The sequence below is a fragment of the Rattus norvegicus genome, chromosome 4 (assembly GCF_036323735.1).
Source record: "Rattus norvegicus strain BN/NHsdMcwi chromosome 4, GRCr8, whole genome shotgun sequence".
NCBI classification, from domain to species: Eukaryota; Metazoa; Chordata; class Mammalia; order Rodentia; family Muridae; genus Rattus; species Rattus norvegicus.
This window is the reverse complement of record NC_086022.1, coordinates 35,000,952-35,021,283: the sequence shown is the minus strand read 5'-3', so window position 1 is coordinate 35,021,283 and position 20,332 is coordinate 35,000,952. Positions and strand designations below refer to the sequence as shown.

At 40.5% G+C, this 20,332-nt stretch overlaps 1 protein-coding gene across 3 annotated transcripts in view; it reads right to left on the bottom strand.

Annotated features, from left to right (window-relative positions):
* Dync1i1 (dynein cytoplasmic 1 intermediate chain 1) overlaps positions 1 to 20,332 on the bottom strand; it is a 313,335-nt gene that overhangs the window by 111,364 nt on the left and 181,639 nt on the right. For all 3 annotated transcript variants that reach the window (XM_006236026.5, XM_017592509.3, NM_019234.2), the window contains 2 exons: positions 9,906 to 9,995; positions 2,483 to 2,645 (listed from right to left, as the gene is read on the bottom strand). In XM_006236026.5, the coding sequence (XP_006236088.1) occupies positions 2,483 to 2,645; positions 9,906 to 9,995 (253 nt within the window). The remainder of the gene's footprint in view (positions 1 to 2,482; positions 2,646 to 9,905; positions 9,996 to 20,332) is intronic.

The window sequence follows — 20,332 nt, the reverse complement described above, 5'->3', positions numbered from 1 at the left end:
AAGATTTCTGCATTTGTTCTGGGCCTGCTGTAAAATGTCAAATTTGTTTCAGCTTATCTTAGTCAGTCTTGAAATATTTTCTTCCCTGTAATTGGCTCTAGCCTGAAGCAGGGCTATTAAATTTTTCTCTCAGACAGCAAGAATGCTCAGTAGATAAAAATACTTATGAGAGTCTGATATCGCGAGTTCAGTTCCTGATCCTATGGTAGATGGAAAAACCTGACTCTCAAGACTTGTCTCTCACTTCCACTTGAGTATCCACACTTTACACACACTAAGACTAACGAGAAACCTTTAAATCTCTCTGCTATTAAAGGAGCATAAAGTGAAGGGAGTTTCTTGCTTCTATGCCATTAGACACCAAATGATATCCATGTTTCTACCTGTGAATTGTGATTGGCCTTAGTGGCTGCCTCCTTGAGTAACAGTAGGCAATCATTTTTGCCATGAGATCAGGTATGGAATCCCAAGAGTCTTCCAGGCATTGATCATTTTATCAGTCATTGACCAAAGGAGCTTTAGTCTCAGAAGACTGATTACAAGTTGGCCAGTGTGTATTTGGTTAATGTTCAAGTGACCTTGGTAATGCCTTCGAAGAACTCTGCACTGGTCACTCAGTTCCTTCGAGGGCCTGCGGGCTTAAATTGAGTAATGTTTGTTCTGTGCCAGCAGCTACTGGATCTGCAAAAAATATCTGCCTAAATTGCTTCAGTTTCACTCAATCACCCTTCCTCCACTCACTTTATCTCACTACGTTACGCCAGTAAGCACCATTCACCTCTGTAGCTCTTGTCCAGAGTAGCCTGGCTTCCGAAAATATCTAACTTCTGGTGAGCTGACAAAGCATGGTTTCCATGTCCACCCCTTGGCTCTTGGACCCCTACTAATCCTAGGGCAGCTCTAACACTACAGGTAAGGTGAATGCAGCTTAGTCCTGCTCGCAGAGAAGTACAGTACTGGGCCGTGTACCCAGATAGAAAAGGGAGAGCATTCACAATCAACTGAGTCACTAGAAATGACTTCTTAAAAAAACAAGCCAAGCCACTACCTAAAGACTATACATGGACTGACCCTGGATTCTGACCCCATAGGTAGCAATGAATATCCTAGTAAGAGCACCAGTGGAAGGGGAAGCCCTGGGTCCTGCTAAGACTGAACCCCCAGTGAACTAGACTGGTGGGGGGAGGGCGGCAATGGGGGGAGGCGGGAGGGGGATGTTTGCCCGGAAACCAAAGAATTATTATTAAGTATTAAATAAATTTAAAAAAAGAAAGGATGTGGAAGAAAGCACATGCAAATGGTTGCAAAATATGATCAATGGGCTCCACACATCAAAACCGAAATATTTGTCCTTTGAATGAAGACAGCAATTATAAAATAAACAAAGTTTTCAACTTAAAAAAAAAAACAAGCCAAACGTTGGTAGAGCATGCAAATTCAGGCTGCTTTCCTCCTCTGTGCAGTTTAATAATGCCAAACTGTTGAGAATGTTTTCAGAACATCACCATGAAATTAATTAATTACTTTGCCTCTGCTACATTCTTTTCAGTATCCTCAATGTAGATACCATTTTTTCCCTTTAAAAATGCATTTGGATTTGTGTTTTAGACACAGTTTAAAAATTCAGATCTGATACAAAAAGCAGGCGACTCTACCTTCATACATTGTTCCCAACAGAAGAAATCTCTAGGGACAATCCAACTATGTCTGCTTCTTTTGAGTCATATACAGTGGTACCTTATAATCCATGGTGGTGGCTGGCAGCTTCTGTCCTTTCTAATATATACATTTCAGTCACAGAGAAAGTCATGTGGACGTCCAATTTCTTTGGATAAATTTGGTCTTACCTGTAAATGTCTCTTTGCCATATGGATTTCCTATAATACGCACGTGTAACACATACATAATCTTGTAAGACTAAAAAGTAGATGCATGTTCCAGACTGTTTCCCACCTGTCTTGCTACCCTAGATAGCTCTTGGTTACTCTTTCCAGTTTACTGCTTGCTTAGCCAGCAAGAATCGATCTAGAGATATACTACAGATCTCCTCCTGCTGCATAGGAGAAGGCTTTCTCAAAGGACAATATTCGAGACTCTGTTTGTTTCTATCACCTGACCTGGACTGCTGACAGCAAGTTCAAAAGAATTTCATAGGGGCACATGATAATTACAGGGAAATGCTAAGCCAGAAGTTGTAATCAAAGCCCACAGTCGAAGCTATTTCCTAAGATCAGTCCTGCAATTGCATCTTCCTCTCATTTGCTGGACTTGGAGTTTGCCTAGTCAGTGTATAAATATATTTAAAATCAGCGAGTTAAGTCGGAGTAGCATCTGGACTAAACACTGGAGAAGCTGAGCCTAGACCATCACTTGAGTCCAGAACAGGACCAGCTTGGGCAGCATCCTGAAAAAGAACACTGGACAATAGAAGCAACAACTTATCACACTAAGTTTTTAAAATGTATATATATAAGCAACAAACCCATCTTTCTCCTCCAGCTCTCGGCCGCTGTAGTCAAAAAAGATGTCAGAGTCCTCAGCCAGAGCTCGTTCAATCACTCGGATCGTTCGGTCAAAGAAGATGAGGAATTCCTCTGAGTGCAGGATCTGCTGTTTTTCTTCTTCCGTCAGCTCTCTTGGAGGGGCTGTTTATGCAAGACAGATTGTTAGGAAGGAAAGGGGACAATTTAAAACTGTTCCACAGAAATCCTGCCCTTGAAAGAGGTTGTTTATTCAGGGAGCGATAATACACAGGAAAGCGAACCATTGTTAATTAGGATTATAAATCGTTCTGAGACTCACACCAATGGCACTAGTAGCTATTCCCCCTAAACGATTTCATATCTCATCTACTTGCTACTTTGAAGAAGTAAAAAATATTATAAGTAAAAGTAGATTGGCATGTTTTAACATATCAGTTCTAAATGTTATTTTCTTTCAGAATGAACTGGAAAAAACTTAAATAAGGCAGAAAAACACATGAATAAGATCTTACTCATTAGGGTCTATCTGTGACATAGTGCAGATGTCTACTCTACTCTCTACTGGGTAATTATACTTGACTTGGGGTGGCTAGCAGGGAAACTGACATCGTTAGGGAAGCTATGTCCTCCCTGGTACAAAGTCACACAGGGCTTCTCCGAAACATTCCACCATTATTACTTATAGTGGTTATTTTATTTTAATTCTATCTGGTTAAACAAGAAGACGCAAAGTGAGAATAGGAGATAAAATGACTGTCAGGGTTCCATGGTGCCTACAAGTCAACTGACCTCAAAATCTATAAGCAAACCCTTCACCAACCCTTTTTGCATAAAACTCTAGGGAAGAGATTAGGAAATCTCCCATACTGGGAAAGGCCTATGGGTAGAAATTTTCAGCTGAACCTTTATGGTCTCTAGAAACCCCACTTCTACAGACAGCCAGATGAGAGTTGAGCTATCACTTTAAAAACAAACAAACAAACAAACAAACAAACAAACAAAACAACATTGGATATTTAGCTCACAGGCAAGGAATTAAAATTGCAGTCAGTGTCCTGGATGAATGAGCTTTCCTGTGAGCTTCACAAGACTCCTAAGAGTGTAGTCACAATCGGGACCAGGTTCTCCCTGGCCACACGATAAGAGGAATCTTTCAGGTACAGTGTCAGCTGCTACGTAACATTTTATACAAGTTTTATTGGACTTAATGATATTTCAAGGGCGTTGTTCTAAGAAATCTGAATGATGAAAAAGCACTTCTGTAGAACCACAGGAGATTTTTCTCTCCCCTTTGGGATTTCCCCTTTCCTTGTCTCAGACCATGCCATTAAGAGTTTGAAGACTCAAGATTCCATTTATAATAGTAAAAAAAAGATGAGAATGATTCTGATGGAGTTGATTTACACCTCAGAAATGCTGCCCAGTTAATAATATGGCAAAATGTGATTCATCAACTACGTGCAAACACAGCCCACTTACCATCTCTGGCAGTCCCGAACAGAACCAGAAACAGTTCTTAGATCTCTACGGAGCCAGAGCCCTAAAATTGCTGGGTGTATTGAGACTTTCCAAAATTCCCATCAAGTTCTACTGTGTATTCCTGCCCAGACAGTAGTCTTCAAAATGAGGAAGCTGGTGATGTCTGGATTCAGAATTCAGAATGGGATTTGCTAGAGGACATTGATAATGAGGAGAATGCTACCAAACTACCATTTTACCAGCCACGTATTAGCTTCGACTCTACTAATTTGAGCTTAAACTCTGGGCAGTAGTCCAGCTTAAAAATAGAAAAATACACCCCCCAAATAGATAAGCATCAAGAATAAGTGATCAAGAACTAGTTTATTAGTATATTTTTCTAGCCTCCTCGTGAACTTGAATTATCTCTTTGATGAGTATAGTAAAGCTACTAAACGTAACCAGGTGAAACAAAGACCAAGCCTATAAAATGCTACGTCCAATTTGTTTGGTTAATATTGCTAATAAATAAATTATTGTCACCAAACAAAGCTGGTATGGGCCAAGAAAATGTCTTTAAAAAAGATTCTGCTCACTGGTCACTGCTTCTGGTTACTGTTCACAGGCGACTGAAGACGTGCTTGGTATTAAACACAGTAGTGGGAGCTTTTTCTTTTAACCCTCCCGCATTTTCCTCTGAATATGAGAAAAATCAAGAAAATCCACTCTCTGTTTATCTTTTTGAACCACATCTATTTCACCCTGTATCTCTTCTTACAAGTCTATTACCTTGAATAAAAAATACTATCTGTGTAATTTTCCGTAATTTTTTTTTCTTCCCTACAGCTTTGTCACTTTGATCTCAGCTTTCAGGACATACAACCTCTTCTTTGGGAGGAACATAAATGGCTGATCAAAGTGACCTTGCAGAGGCTTGAGTCCAGGTAGGCGAAGCAGCTGCCTCTCCAGACAGCATCCTTAACAATGCAATGTTTGGCCCGAAATCAAATTGCTACTGAACCAAAACAAAGGATACACTTTATGTTAAGCTTTGATGTCTAACAGGGATCAAATGACATGATTTGTTTGCACAGAATAATAACATGCATGTGCAGATGAGCTCTTTCAAAAAGTCATAAACAATATTCAACTGACAAATTAAATAAAATCATACCTACTTTTGATTTAAACTAATCTCTCACTGCTTAAAAATATTTAAATTGGTAAGTGTTGCTACAACATAAATGAGAAACAACATAAATAAGTACCCAGGACCCACAGTTAAAAGAGACACTGAGAAATAAACAACTTCTCGGAGAGAAAAATAAAGTATTAGTTAATGGAATCCACTATGCTTTAAATACGGAGATGAAAAAAATCCCATCAGCAGATGTACATCCCAGATGTACTCCAACATTCTCCTCGAATATCTTTCTGCTGCTTCTTTCTGTCTCTTAAGTCCAATGAATTATATATCTTTCTATAATATGATGCATATAGACACATACACACATATATATTAAAATATGTTCAAGGTAGATGTAAAAAAGGTAGATTTAATTTATCATCAAAAGCCACATCACAGCAAAATATGGGTATGGATTATATAATATTTTATTTGGCTTCATAATACAAAACATAAAGAATTCCTTCCAATAGCTTCATGCATTTAAAGTGTCCTTTAAAATGGAGAATCTGTGTGAAAATAGACTATGTATATGTGACTTACATAGTATCCAAAGAACAAGAGAATCTACAAATTTACTCAGTTACATTTAGCCTGAGTAACATCAATGAAAGATGAATCACGCTCATGAAATAAACATTTAGGAATTATATGAGCTTGTGACGTGCAAAATTCAAAATCAAGTGCAAACTTTATTCAGAATCTCCTTTTTCTTATTTATTTACACAGTGTTAATTTCTTTTAGTCTTACATTCATCATGTACTCTTTAAAATGGTTCTATACTACTGTCTGTGTTTTCTTTCTTCTCTTTTTTGACTTTTCTTACAAATGTGTACTTAGCTTCTTTTTTAATTGGTCCCATATACTATGTCCTCTTTCTCTTGTCTCCGGGGTTCTTAGAATATTTGCCTCTACAAATTAGACAAAATGTCCATATTGAAGCTCACGACTTATATCAAATATTTTAATTTCCTTTTGTATGTGTTTATATATGTGGGTGCCCTGGTGTGTGTGTGTGTGTGTGTGTGTGTGTGTGTGCGCGCGCATGTGTATGCTCAGGCCAGAAATCAATGGCAGGTGTCTTTCTTAATCACTTTCCCATTTTTGAGACAGGAAATGTCAACCTCATCAGTTGTCTAGACTGGCCATCTAGCTTCTGGGTCTGCCTGTCTCTGCTTCGCCAATGTCTGAATTATTGGCAAGGGCTGTTCCACCTGGCTTTGCACACGGGTGCTGGGAACACAAACTCAGGTCAAGTTTGAGTTGTATATAATTTATTGACGAAGCCACCTCCCCAGCCCCTTAATCTCATTTTAAGTCTAGATTTATCTGTAAAATACCCACTTTATAAATGGCTTGCCTTGTTTTTACAATCCAGCCTTACATTGGACTATAAAAACATGGTGTGTAAAAGATGCTTTGCAAGACTATCTAAAAGATAAAAATAAGCAGCCCATGCAACCCCTGAAAACACGAGATGAAGTTGGTGCGAATGCCTAATGGAACTTTTACAGTACAATCAGTTCATAAACAGCAGCAGGGAACCAAACGAAACTAACACAGGCAGACATTCATCTCTGACGCTAACCTGAGGCTTACGGCTTCATTTGAATTTACAGGAGGGCCCCATTCTCTTAACCTGATGCCAATATGTGGAGAGTTCCAAAGTTTTGATGACTAGTTAAAAAGCTAACCTGCAGCTTTGTTCGTGTGCAAGAAAGTGCACATACAAAATAGTAATCCAAACTATTTTCTTTATAACTCAAGGTATTGTGGTGTCAGATGAAGAAATATGCAAAAGTTAAAGAAATATAAAAAATCTAGTGCATATTGAATTTTCCATGTCTTACTATATTTTTCTTCATGAAGAAGATAAAGGAGGAAGAGAAGGAGAAGGAAGAAAAAGAGGAGAGAGGGACCGAAGGGAGGGAGGGAGGAAAAGAGGGAAGGAGAGATAGATTTCCCCCCAAAAAATGTGTTTCCTGGTTTGAAACTGTATGTCAAGTTTTAGCCCAGAGCCAATTTTTATGGCTGAGGACTAAGTCCCCTAAGGCAGGGTTCCCGCTGAAGTGCTGACACAGTCCTACTCCAGCAGTCCTGCGAATGGCGCCACAATTAGATCTGCTGCAGATTCTTTTAAAGGTTTGCAGAATACTGTCTTGCTTAAAGAAGAAGAAAAAAAATCCAGATAGTTTGGTGCTAACATAAACATGCTTTTAACCCATTATGTGCTAATTTGCAGAAACGCCATTAATGGAGAAGGAGGCACACGGTACGGTAACAGGAAATGTTCTTTCAAACTTCTTTTTGACTTTTAGTATGGCTTTAATCAGTTCCATAAAGCATGGGGAACAGTTAAAACTGAAGGGTGTTTTTGCTTGGAACTTAAGAAGGAGGTGCTTGGCTTTGCCAGGAAGAGGGTTTGGAGATTGGGGATGGGGGGGCGTGGCAGTGGTGAATCCCTGCCAAGGCCTACCAAGAACTCGGAGGTTGTATGTCACTGGTCATGTTTTAAGCTGTTTTGCAAAAGGAAACAGAATGTGTTTCAATAGATCCCGGCTTATTTGGTCCCTGGCTGTACCCGTGATAAAGGCATTCACTTCGTTGCTTTTCTTTTTTTTTAAAGATGTATTTTAGTAAAATTTCAAGTGTGAAATCGCTCCTATGGAATCCGTTTAGGGTTTCTCAGAAAAAAAAAGTGAAGCCAATGCCCTCTGTGGATGCAACTGTTAAGACGCTGAATCTTTCTCTTGTTCTCAGTCACTCCTGGAACCTCACCTCCTAGATGCCTGAAACTGGGCATGGTAATCGCCTTACCAATGTCTCTCCAAAACAGAAAAAAAAAAACACTGTTTGCATCTTTTGATTTCAAAGCTATGGGCTATGGCAAAACTGAGTTCAGGGAACTGGGGCACACGAGGCCATCACATCATGGGTAGGGCACAGTTACAGACCTGGTACTGTAAGGCAAGACAACTAATAATAATTTGGCAAACACTTCTACAGTGCTTAGTTTGTGCCAAGTTGTTCCATACTAGGCCCTTTGAGTCTTATGTTCAAAAACAAACTCATGAGGTAGGTATTATCTCTGCTTGCCAGATGAGGAAACCAGAGCCAAAAAAAGGCAAGCCAGCCAAGTTAGTCATTATTGATCATGCAGCTCAAGAGTGGCAGAGCCAAGATTTGATCCAGGCACCTTGGCTGCAGACCCCTTCTTTTTGCCTTACACCATTTCTTCTACAACCAAGTTTGCATAAATATAGTCAAGACAAAACTAAACACACATCCAGAACTCAAATATGTCTTAGCAGGAGGCAGTTTTTACTTTTGAATCTCTCTGTCTTTTTTTATTTTTAAAGAGTTGCTTCTTTTCATTTTATTTGTATGGGGGTTTTGCTCGCATGTCTGTCTATGCACTACTTTTGTGCCTGGTACCCAGAGAGGCCAGAAGAAGGATCTACTGTAACCGGTGTTATAGATGACTGTGAGCTGCTATGCAGGTGCCGAGAATCCAACTCAAGTCCTCTGGACGAGCGACACGTGCTCTGAATTGCTTAGTCTTCTTTCTAGCATCGGGACACAATTTTTTAAAAGTTGTCTGCACACATTGTATCTGGGCAAACTAAGCATGCAGGCATGCAAACTGTGCTAGCTCCTCAGACTGAATGGATTTTTCTCAGGAGGATGCAAGGAACCCACACTCCTACAAAGCCATGGGCACTTTTCAAAAGCATTGAAATATGAACTGACATACTTATTAGGTTTATGCGGATCTGTGCTCGATAAGACCAATTAGATGTTTAGAAGAATCTTTTAAAGCCTGTTCCCAGTTCCTCAGGGGGCCACTTGCCATTTTTCAGTAAGAATGACAACTCAAAAATCTCTTCATCTGAGAGCCTTAACATAGTAAAAGAGAAAGAAAACTTTCTAAAGAAGAGTCATGAGGATGGCATTAGGGTATAACATACAGGTTATAGATTCACCCTAAGTCTTAGCTCACACAAGCTTCAACCTATGCCTTGGCTAATGCACTTGTAAGTTATGGGGCAGGCTTTAAATCCTTCCCTTTTAGCTCGCAGCCAGTAGAACAGTGATAACAGTTGTCTCCGCCTCCAAAGGACATTTTGATTAGTAGACGGTGTTTTCTTCAACTGCTTGGAGGACAGGCAAGTACACTATAAGCCTTTAATCAATGCTAATTTTTATTTTGTCTTCTTTTCCCTTCCAGTGCTGGGATCTGAACTCAGGGCCTTATACTTACTACGAAAAAATGTTCTACCACTGAACTAAATCCCTAGTGTTACTAACGGTTATCACTCACATATATAGTTAGTTGTCATTGCATGGGCAGAGTTGTGGAAGAACCATTTAATCAATAAAGGAACGAGTGCTGTTACTGTTTTTATGTATAGCATGTGAAAAAAACTTCAGAACTAATTGATAAAATAATTATTCTTTCCCCCATGAGTCTCCTTTTTGCTCTAACACGGCAACTGAGAGTTTGTCTTATGCTAACTCTGTGGAATTGTGATTAACACCTCAGTTGCTCCCACTTTATTCCCTTTAGTCAGCCTGAAAGCAACCAGTTCTTGACCTGATGATTCCAGTGTCTGTTGTCAATGACAACACACTGAGTAGTCATACAAAATCTTATACAAACGGCATGTGAATTTCAGCTCTGTTTGCTTCTATCGTCTCTTGGTTTGGTAAAAGAAAACAATAAAACCAAGTAATGACCCAGTGTATCTGCCGACAACACCTTCCTTTGTCTCCTTACCTTCCTTTGTCTCCTGCTTTTTGTCTTGATTTTCCAGTTCAGAATCATGACCAACTTTGGGCTCAACCATCTCCTCATCTTCCTCATCCTCTAGAAAGAAGAAAGAGAAAATGCAATATTTTTTCATCTTTCAAATCAAAGTCTTTGGCTGATGGTGGGAGGTAGAGTAAAGGGCAAAGTTCCAGTCATTTAGGGCAACTTCGAAGTAAATCACTTCACAGAAAATGCCAGACAAATGTTCATGAATACATGAATAAATTATCTTCCAAATGGACCTCTTTGAAAGGCTCCCAGCCTGCTGGGAAAACTGCACCCAGTGGGCACCTGTTATGTTCCTCCCCAGACCCTGACCACATGGGATGTCTTGGAATTACCTTCCTGACCTCTGAAGCTTCTTTGGAGATGGCCCAGAAACAGATCTGAAAATGCTTCCACCTGTGGTGCTTTCTGAGCAAGGGACACCTGCTGCACACATGACTCATTTCCAATTTCATTTTTGCCAAATCAATTTGGTTTTGACCTACAGGAAAGGGTTAAATACGGGTCTAACCCCAGGTCAAATGCCACTGGCAAGTAAACAAGCAGGGATAGACCCCCAAAGTCAATGCCACTGGTCTGGGAGAAAGCAACCTACACCAAACTGGCATTTACAAATTCAGAGTAGTTCATGAATTCATGTGAGTCTAATGAGCATTCACAAACAGAATGAGGCAACTTCCACGGGCCAGATGTTACAGTGCCCTTTCTGCTCTATGCAAATGTGGGTCTCTCTCCACCTGCCTTTAGAGGAATGCTCAGAATCACTGACTGAAACATAGGAGATTTAGGGAACAAGGTATCACAGGAAACTCTAAGTCACAAATACAAAATGAGAAAAAAATAATGAAAGCTGTTCTCATGGATTTTGAATATAGTATTACATTTACTCTAGTAATATAAGGAGGTAGCTTATTTTATTGGTTCTAATGGAGTTTAAAAGAAACCCCCTCCTCTTACCTTCTATACATTCATTTACTAAATCTGTACAGATTTCATGTAAGATCCTCAGTCCTTTGGTGCCTCCATTCCAGCAGATGCTAAGGACATAGCATCACATATTGAGAAAGCACAATATCAAGGAAAGCAAGGAGCCAGTTTTCTGGTTTAAGGAGACTGTCTCCATACCAAAAAATGGTCACTAGGAAAAGGCCACAAGGAGGTGACCCTTGAGAATTAAGGAATTGAGTTGTGCAAAGGTCTAGAGGAAATAAGATGATAGCCAGCACTTCTCTCTCATTCTGCGAACCAAAAGGTCAAGGTGCACCTTCATTTATTTTGGTTTCAGTAGCTCTGTCTCATTTATATGCTTGCATCTCCGTGTTCTCTCGAACGACTGCATTAGTCATCTTTAAATAGTAGCAGAATTTTTGTCTTCACAGATAGAAAGGTTTTTATTTTAAACATTAGTTCTAAGAAGAGTTTAAAAGCCTACCACAATAGAAAGTCACAAAGAGTTTATTGGAAAAATATTCTGCGAGGTGCTTAGCCATAAAAAGGGCTGAGATACAACCAGTTAGTTTATGCATAGAAGTACGCAGGGAAGTCATATTCGAATTCCTTAAATAGTAGAAAACCCTTCCCCAGAGAATACTATTTCAATTTGTATTTTTTAAAAGCACAAAAATGTGTACTGTGTTTACAATATGCAAAATACCACAATAAAGAACTACAAACAACAGAGAAAAAATGTAAAGTACCCACCTTTTTAAAGTGGTTATGAACCATTTGTCGGTATTAATTTTAGTACCCACAAAATTCCTTGTCTATCAGCCTTTTAAAGACATAAAGCAAGCGTTTCAGTGAATTTGTTGAGGAAATAAAACACAAGAAGCTGGTTTGTTTCTCCGGATACTGATATGTTTGCCTTGCTCAGCAAAGTAAGTATATTTTTCTTTAAGACTCTGGTTTCCTTTCTGCTACACTTGGAATAACTTCTGTTGAGACCATTTTCAAAACAGTTCAGTAACTCTAAAGAAAAGGATTTATGTAGACCCTCTGCAGACCACTGATATATGACTTGGGCCTCTCATTCATTCCCAGCTACGTTTCCTTGGAGATTTGAAGGGAATAAAAACTACCTTTACCACCCCTGCATGGTTTCCTGTGGCTGGATTCACACAAGAAATTAAAGTGAGTGGAAGAAGTTAGTTAACTGTGTCCTAGGTGGCTCTCTTCATACAATGCTATCTTTTAGACACGTGATTTCATTTAGCACCTGTGTTCTGCCACCTCTAGTTGCCACAGTCATTCCCCTGGTCAGAAAATTCTTTGTCAACTACTGGAGAATTTCTGAACGGCTCAGGAGTAATGGTATCTGTACAGCAACGACACAGGACATGCCTATTACAGGACGGCCTGCCCTGTGTGAGCTTCGGAAGAGTGAGTTTCCTCTGCTAATTCTTGATTCAGATAAAGCCGGGGCAGCCAATTTTAACACGCCATGGCCTTTATCTGACTTGCCCTTCTAGCCTTACAGAGTTGGAATATTGGAAAGTGAGTCTAGTGAAAGGTTTATCCCTGTTTGTGGATATAATATCACAATCTCTTGTCTAGAAGACAGTGCCCTGAGCGACTTTGTATTGGTGACAAACAGGGCCAGTTCTTTCTTCCTCTGAAGCCAGAAGGGAGACGGGATAAAAGCAAGACCTTGACAGACAGACTAGGTGCCCCCAACTCACACTTTGTCTTTGGGAAGTAAAATGAGGAAGACAACTAGGATACGTTGAGAGTATCAAGATGTTACAGCATTAATGCCCAACATGCTGGCTATATGGTTCCTGAGGATCCACGTCTGGATTCTCTTGGTCAATGGCTCTTTTATAGACTGCTCCTTCTGCCTCCTGTTGATTCTGTAAGTACCAGATTTCCTTCTAATAAATTCCACCAGAGGTGGTGTCAGCACCAGACTTTCTTCTAGAAAATCCCACTGGACTTGGTGCCTGCTGCCTGCAACTAGAGCCCTGAGAACACAGGGAGGCCCTGTGTTTTACGAGGTCACTAGGTTGTTGCTTTCCCAGCCCTCCCAGGATCTGCAAAGCCTCAGGGTAAGAAAGGCTGAGGGCCTGGCCACTGATTTTGCTCTTCAGTTGCTGCTTTTCATGAGAGGGCTATGGTTCCTTCATCTGCCATCTCAGGGAGACAGCTTGTCTGGGTCAGGTGGAAAATGGGAGGGGAGAGCACAGTAGGCCATGTCACTCCATCCTGGTCTCCAAAGGGCATCCGGCTGCTGTCCAAAGTGGGAGGCCAAAGCAATTACCACAGGTCTTTGAATTGAACAGGTCAACGGCTGGAAGATCACTTTATACACCCCTAAGAAAACTGATTGCTATTTTGCTATTTAAACTGCATTACATCATCTATTCTAATGTGAAAAGTTGTGAATATTAGAGTTAATAAAAGAATTTGTGGCTCATAAAATTAACAGAAACTGCTTTCTAAAGGGAAAGAAATGTCAAAGACGTCAAGACAACTCTAATCACTAGGGAGCTCTTGGTGGCAAATGGAGAGGTAGAAAGGAATGCTATTTGTTTTTTTCTTTTCATTCTTCTCTTTTTTAATTAATCAAATTCGTTCAATTTCACACACACACAAACAAACATATATGAAACATAATAATTACATACTAGTGATTTCCACTTCTACCTCTCTAACTCCTTTCCACTCCTTTCAGCTCCTTTTTCCTCCATACTAAGCTCTTTCCCATGTTCCTGCCTATTTCTTTTGGTTTGTGACCCTCTGAGTTGAACCAGGGCCCATGTATTTGGAGCTATGCATCAGAGAGATGCTGGGCTCAGCAGTGGGTGCCCAATTGAAGACAAAGACAATCACTTTGCATCTTCCAGAGCCTATCAATAACCAGTAGTTCTGGAGTAAGGGGTAGGGCTCTGTGAGTCTTCTCATCAGTCACTGACAGTTGAGTCAGTCTTTTGAAGGTTCAGTAAAAGCAATGGCATTTTCTGTGAGTTCACGACTGTAATTTTTACACCACGTTTAAAAGACACCATTTTGTAGTCCTTATCCTTTATCTCCCAACTCTTTCATTATCCCTAGCCTCATTTCGGCCTTAGAGGTATAATATAAATGCCTTGCTTAGGGTCAGGTCATCATCTAGCATCTTGTGCAGCTATGAGACCCTCTATATTCTCCTTTGTTCACTGCAAAGAGAAGTAATTTTGGTTAAAGCTGAGTGTAGCTTTTGTCTATATGCATAAACATAGATATTTAGTAGGCAGTTTATGCTATGTCAATATGGCTTTATTGCTATGTCAATTTAATTAAATAATAATAGTAAGTTCCCTCATTGGACCTATGACCTTCCTGTTATTGATGGGGCTTACAGTAGCAGTCGTGGACTTCCTCTTGTGAAGTTGACCTTGAAGCTAATCAAAGAGCAATTGGTTGCCCCTATGGGTCATGCCACTAATGCATAGGTGGGTATAGATGTTGCTTGGCAGGTTGCTTTTATAGTTTGTAGGTTTCATGGGTGGGTATGATAGTTCGGTTTTGTATATGTGTATACTGAGTTGAGGCCATTTTATTTCCCATTACCTTTGCTTGTCCCCCCACATCTCTCTCCCTGAAATCTTTCTTCCCAGCAATTCCTCTTTCTTCTCTGATGTCTTTTTTAAAAATAGACTTTGGATGAAGAAGGGGTCTCATGAGTCCTTTGCCACATATGACAAAATGGGGATTGAGCAAGTCTTGTGCATGCAGGGCTCAGGCAGGTGGTCCCAGCTGTAGGTGAGCTCATGGGGACAAAGACTGGGTCACATTCAGAAGACAGTCTTTCCTAGCAGGCTTCACCAAGAGCAAGGCTCTTATAGTCTTTCCCCCTGCTCATTTGGGATGTTCTCTGAACCTTGAGGTCTGTTGTTGTTGATGTGTTCTCGACTAAAGTGGAAATCTAGCCAAAGTCATTCACCCTTTGGCATATCATACATTCATTTTGAACAATATGCACATTTGTGTCTTCTAATCACCCCAAAATTAATATCATGGGCCGCAATTCCTTGCTAGGGTGTAGGGTCTACTAGGCACTCTGGCTTCTCATCTAACTTCTGCTCAAACCTGTGCCCCTCACTGAGTTCTCTGATTCTGGCAAGTGATACCATATTAACATGGGATCACGGCTCAAGATCTGTTTTCAGTCAGGGTCTGTGGAAGAGAACAGCCAATTCCACTTCAAAATCTGACCCAGGTCTACTTTCCCTTCACTGTCTTTCTGGTGCTGCTTTAACTCTAGCAAATCTATATGATTCTTCTTTACTTCTGACACCATCGTGTTCACCTCTCTGAGATGTCTCAGAGGAATCATTTCAAATAAGGTTTATGTATCTCTCTGTACAACCAAAATGAGTTACTCAAAGTTCTACTGAATGTTAGCACCATCAACACTAACTATTGAGACCAACAATAGGAATAAAAGAGACATTAATTAATACTAAACATCTTTTTCTGGATGTTAGTCATATACTATACCATGTAGGGCCTTGAGTGAGAAAAGTGTGGCTTTTTCTTACAGATTAATATCTTTCTTAGACCAATTATACCACATTCTTCTAATAAAAATTGCTTCGAATTTCAAAGGAAATACAAGGTACCGGATGCTAAATAAGACATTTGAAACCATATTGCTTTCCTTCCAAGTTAGCTCTGACACGTCTCTCTTGGGCAACCTGAATCTTCATGCATAAGTTTCTTTCTTTCTTTTTTTATTGGATATTTTCTTTATTTATGTTTCAAATGCTATCCCCTTTCCTGGTTTCCCCTCTGGAAACCCCATATCCTATTCCAATCCCTGCTTCTATGAGGGTGCTCACCCACCTACCCATTCCTTCCCACCTTCCCTCTCTGGCATTCTCCTACATTGGGCATCAAGCCTTCACAGGACCAAGGGCATCTCCTCCTTGATTTCAGACAAGGCATTCTTAGTCAGTCCTGAAGGACAGGACAAGATATTTTAAACATTGGAGATACCTTCCAATTTTAAGATTATAGAGGCAAAATGAAAGCTGGAAGGCCATAGGCAGGATTCAAGTCAGGAACAGCCAAAAGATTGGTTATAGCCAGACTCAACCACAGGGATGAGACTTTGACCATGGCTGAGTAGGTGGCTGAGGGGAGTTCTAAGGGAGCTGTGAATTTCCCCATGTATTTGCACAACAGATAGTAAAGGCTCTTGTACAGAGCTCACTAGAGTCAACCTATCCTTGGACCAAGTCTGTATACAGCTTGCCAACTTCATCCAGAGTCTGAGGAGAGCCACCCTTCTAACACATGTCCCACCAGCCAAAATAAAGTATAACATGTACCGCTGACTGCTTACACAAGCCAAGGTGAGCACCCGTGTGCTTCAAAAGTGTGCGCGAAAGACATATTTTGTGGGATTTTCAGTAAGGACTTTGTTAAATATACTACATGCTAATATTTGAAAAACCTTCACTTTCTGGACTAGAAAAATTTGGCCAGAGGAAAGAAAACATACATTTCTCATCATACAGAGCGCCCCTGTTAACACTCTTGGCCACATCAGTTCTCTCCTAAGGTTCTAACATGACAGTACTTGGAAAGTTTACATCCTGGTGGAATATCACCCAAGACATTGCAAATGAGAGGAAATGAAAGGAAATATTCAAATGGAAGATAGGCCAACAAGGAATCCTTTAGTAGGTGTTTCTGAAATGTGTGATTATACTAATACATACTATGTGTAAGTCATACACAGTGAACAAAGTAGAAGGGATTAGTCAGTGTGGCGCTCAGTCAATGTTTTCAGATAAGAGGGGTCGACCGATGTGTTCTTCCATCAGTTCAATTTTAAACATTTTCAACAGTTCCCTATTAGGTTAACATTTAAGGTCCATTGTTATATGACTTCAGATGTCTCTCAAATCAGAACAATTCTTGGTCCACTTCTGTGTGGAATAATCCAAGTGTGTTGTTGGAACACCTCACTTTTTAGCCTGTCTTACCCATTCTATCTATCTATCTATCTATCTATCTATCTATCTATCTATCTATCTATCTATTTATATTTTTGAGACAGTATCCAACTATGTAGCCCTCATCTAGAACTTGCTATATCAGATCAGACTTGCCTCAAACTCACAGGGATCCACCTGCCCTGTCTTCTCAGTGCCACGATTAAAAACGGGAACCAAAAGATTGGGAAAAGGTCTTTACCAACCCTACAGCTGATAAAGGGTTAATATCTAATATATACACTCAAGAGATTAGACTCTGGAGACTCAAATAATCCTATTAAAAATGGGATGCAGAGCTAAACAAAGAATTCTCAACTGAGGAATACTGAATAGCTGAGAAGCACCTAAAGAAATGTTCAACATCCTTAGTCACCAGGGAAATGCAAATCAAAACAACCCTGAGATACCACCTCACACCAGTCAGAATGGCTAAAATAAAAAACCCAGGTGACAACAGTTGCTGGCGAGGATGTTAGTGGGATTGCAAACTGGTACAACCACTCCGGAAATCAGTCTGGAGATTCCTCAGAAAACTGGACATAGTACTACCTGACGACCCAGCTATACCACTCCTGGGCTTATACCCAAAAGATGCTCCAACAAATAACGAGGACACATGCTCCACTGTGTTCATAGAAGCCTTATTTATAATAGCCAGAAGTTGGAAAAAACCCAGATGCCCTTCAACAGAGGAATAGATACAGAAAATGTGGTACATTTACACAATGGATTACTACTCAACTATTAAAAACAATGACTACATGAAATTCATAGGCAAATGGATGGAAGTAGAAAACACCATCCTGAGTGAGGTAACCCAGTCACAAAAGAATACACATGGGATGCACTCACTGATAAGTGGATATTATCCCAAAAGCTTGGAATACCTAAGAAAAAAATTCACAGATCATATGAAGCTCAAGAAGGAAGACCAAAATGTGGATGCTTCATTCCTTCTTAGAAGGGAGAACAAAATACTCCTGGGAGGAAATACAGGAACAAGGAGTGGAGCAGAGACTGAAGGAAAGGTCATCCAGAGACTGCCCTACCTGAGAATCGATCCTTTATGCAGCCACCAATCCCAGTCACTACTGCTGATGCCAAGAAGTGTGTGCTGCAAAATATGGGTGTCTCCTGAGAGGCTCTGTCAGAGCCCTACTGATGCAGATGAGGATGCTTGCAGCTAACCATTGGACTGAACAAGGGGTTCCCAATAGAGGGGTTAGAAAAAAGACTGAAGGAGCTGAAGGAGTTTGAAATACCATAGGAAGAAAAATTTCAACCAACCAGACCCCACCAGAGCTCCCAGGGACTAAATCACCAACCAATGAGTACACATGAAGGGACCCATGACTCCTTCTACATATGTAGCAGAGGATGGCATTGTCCAGCATCAATAGGAGGAAAAGCCCTAGGTCCTATGAAGGCTCATTTCCCCAATGTAGGGTAATGTCAGGACATTGAGGTTGGAGTGGGTGGGAACATCCTCATAGAAGCAGGGGGACAGGAGGAGGTATGGGAGAGGGTAGAAAGGGGATAACATTTGAAATGTAAAGCCATAAAATTTCCAAGAAAAATACAATAAAAAAATAGTGTGCACTATCACACCCATCTTTCCTGTCTTTAATCTTTCATATTATCATGTGTATCTCCAACGCTTTCTCAGAACGTCATCGATCCTTCAGCCCAGACGAAGACAATTGCATGGGCTAGTTCACACTGTTGCATTAGGCCATAGTAACCTAGATAAATTAAACTCTAATGGTAAGTATCAGCTTTTTCTGGACCCAAGAAGGTGAGAGCATCTGAAAAAAACAGAGCCACTCCCCTTCTTCCTCTCCTGTCCTCTCTTGTCCTCTCCTGTCCTCTCTTGTCCTCTCTTGTCCTCTCCTGTCCTGTCCTCTCCTGTCCTGTCCTGTCCTCTCCTGTCCTGTCCTCTCCTGTCCTGTCCTGTCCTGTCCTCTCCTGTCCTGTCCTGTCCTGTCCTGTCCTCTCCTGTCCTGTCCTGTCCTGTCCTGTCCTGTCCTGTCCTCTCCTCTCCTTTCCTCTCCTCTCCTCTCCTCTCCTTTCCTCTCCTCTATAGTCAGTCAGTCTTCTCCTTATCTAAATGGGCATAACCAGCTCAACTCCAGACAGCATCACTGTCGACATATTCTGTGAGAAGAGGACCTGCTTCAGCTGTGTATCATATCATCTCTATGGATTTCCTTAGCAGCCCTGTTTACACACACACACACACACATACACACACACACACACACACACACACACACACACACACACACACACACACACACACACGACAAAAGCAATTGAAATGTAATTTCCAGATTCTTAGAAAGTAAGGACATATACATTTGATCTCTAGATTTAAACTCCTTTGCTGTATACTTTTGCCTTTGGACAGTTTTATACTTCGACTAGTCTATTGTCTGGAAGTCACATATACCTGTAGTCTCCTTTAGGGGGAGACTTGGTTATGAGAAAGAAAGCTGGGGCAACAGGATCAGAGGGACCACAATCTTTAACTTTTAGCAATAACTGTAGTTATGTCCCAAAGGAAGACAGATATCAAGACTTCCAGGTGCTAATTGTTTTGATGTGTTGACTCATGGGATCAGATTAAATAAGCAAAAGGTGCTTATAAACATTATTTTTCCCAGTAAAAATCTTGTTTCCAAGGAAAAAAATGACATCTTTCATCCCTAAGAATCCTCATTCTTGCTCTGGTTCCCAGTGTCTGATCAGTTAACTCTCTAGTGCCACATGCAGACCGTTCCATTGTCGTGAGTTCTCCAGTATGCATCGATTTGGTTATTTACTTAGTTATGCTAAGTAAAAATTCTCTATTCTTGCTAATTCTCTTTCACTGGATACTCTTCTAATGTGCATCCCTCTTAATCCTTCCAATGCGACCTCCTTGTTAAAGGCCAGCATAGCTTCTGTATTTTCCTGCTATGGTCCTTTAGCTGACATTCTTACCTCCACCCTTTCTCCATACCAACTCCTTCCTGCCACAAACATCACTGTTAAACAGCTCCTCTAGAAACAGAACCAACCGTGCACCACATTCACGGGAACACATATGATTGTTTCCATTCCAAGCAGAGGGAAACTGGGTAGTTTTCAAAGTGTACAGATGTGTTTTCTCTGTGCACATCCTCTCTTATGTTCACATTTGATACATGTGCTCCAATCCACTTGTCCGTTCCACAAATACATAGTATTTGGCCTTTGGTTCATAGCTTTTTCTCAATCATACACTCCCTCCTATCCTTTTAGGTGCTGGGTACTATTCTAGGGACTAGAGACATATCAATGAACAGAAGAGGCAAAAAAGGCCTAAACTTGTGCGGCTGGCATTTTATTGGGGGAAGTAACAGTGCAAAAGATAAACACCATGTA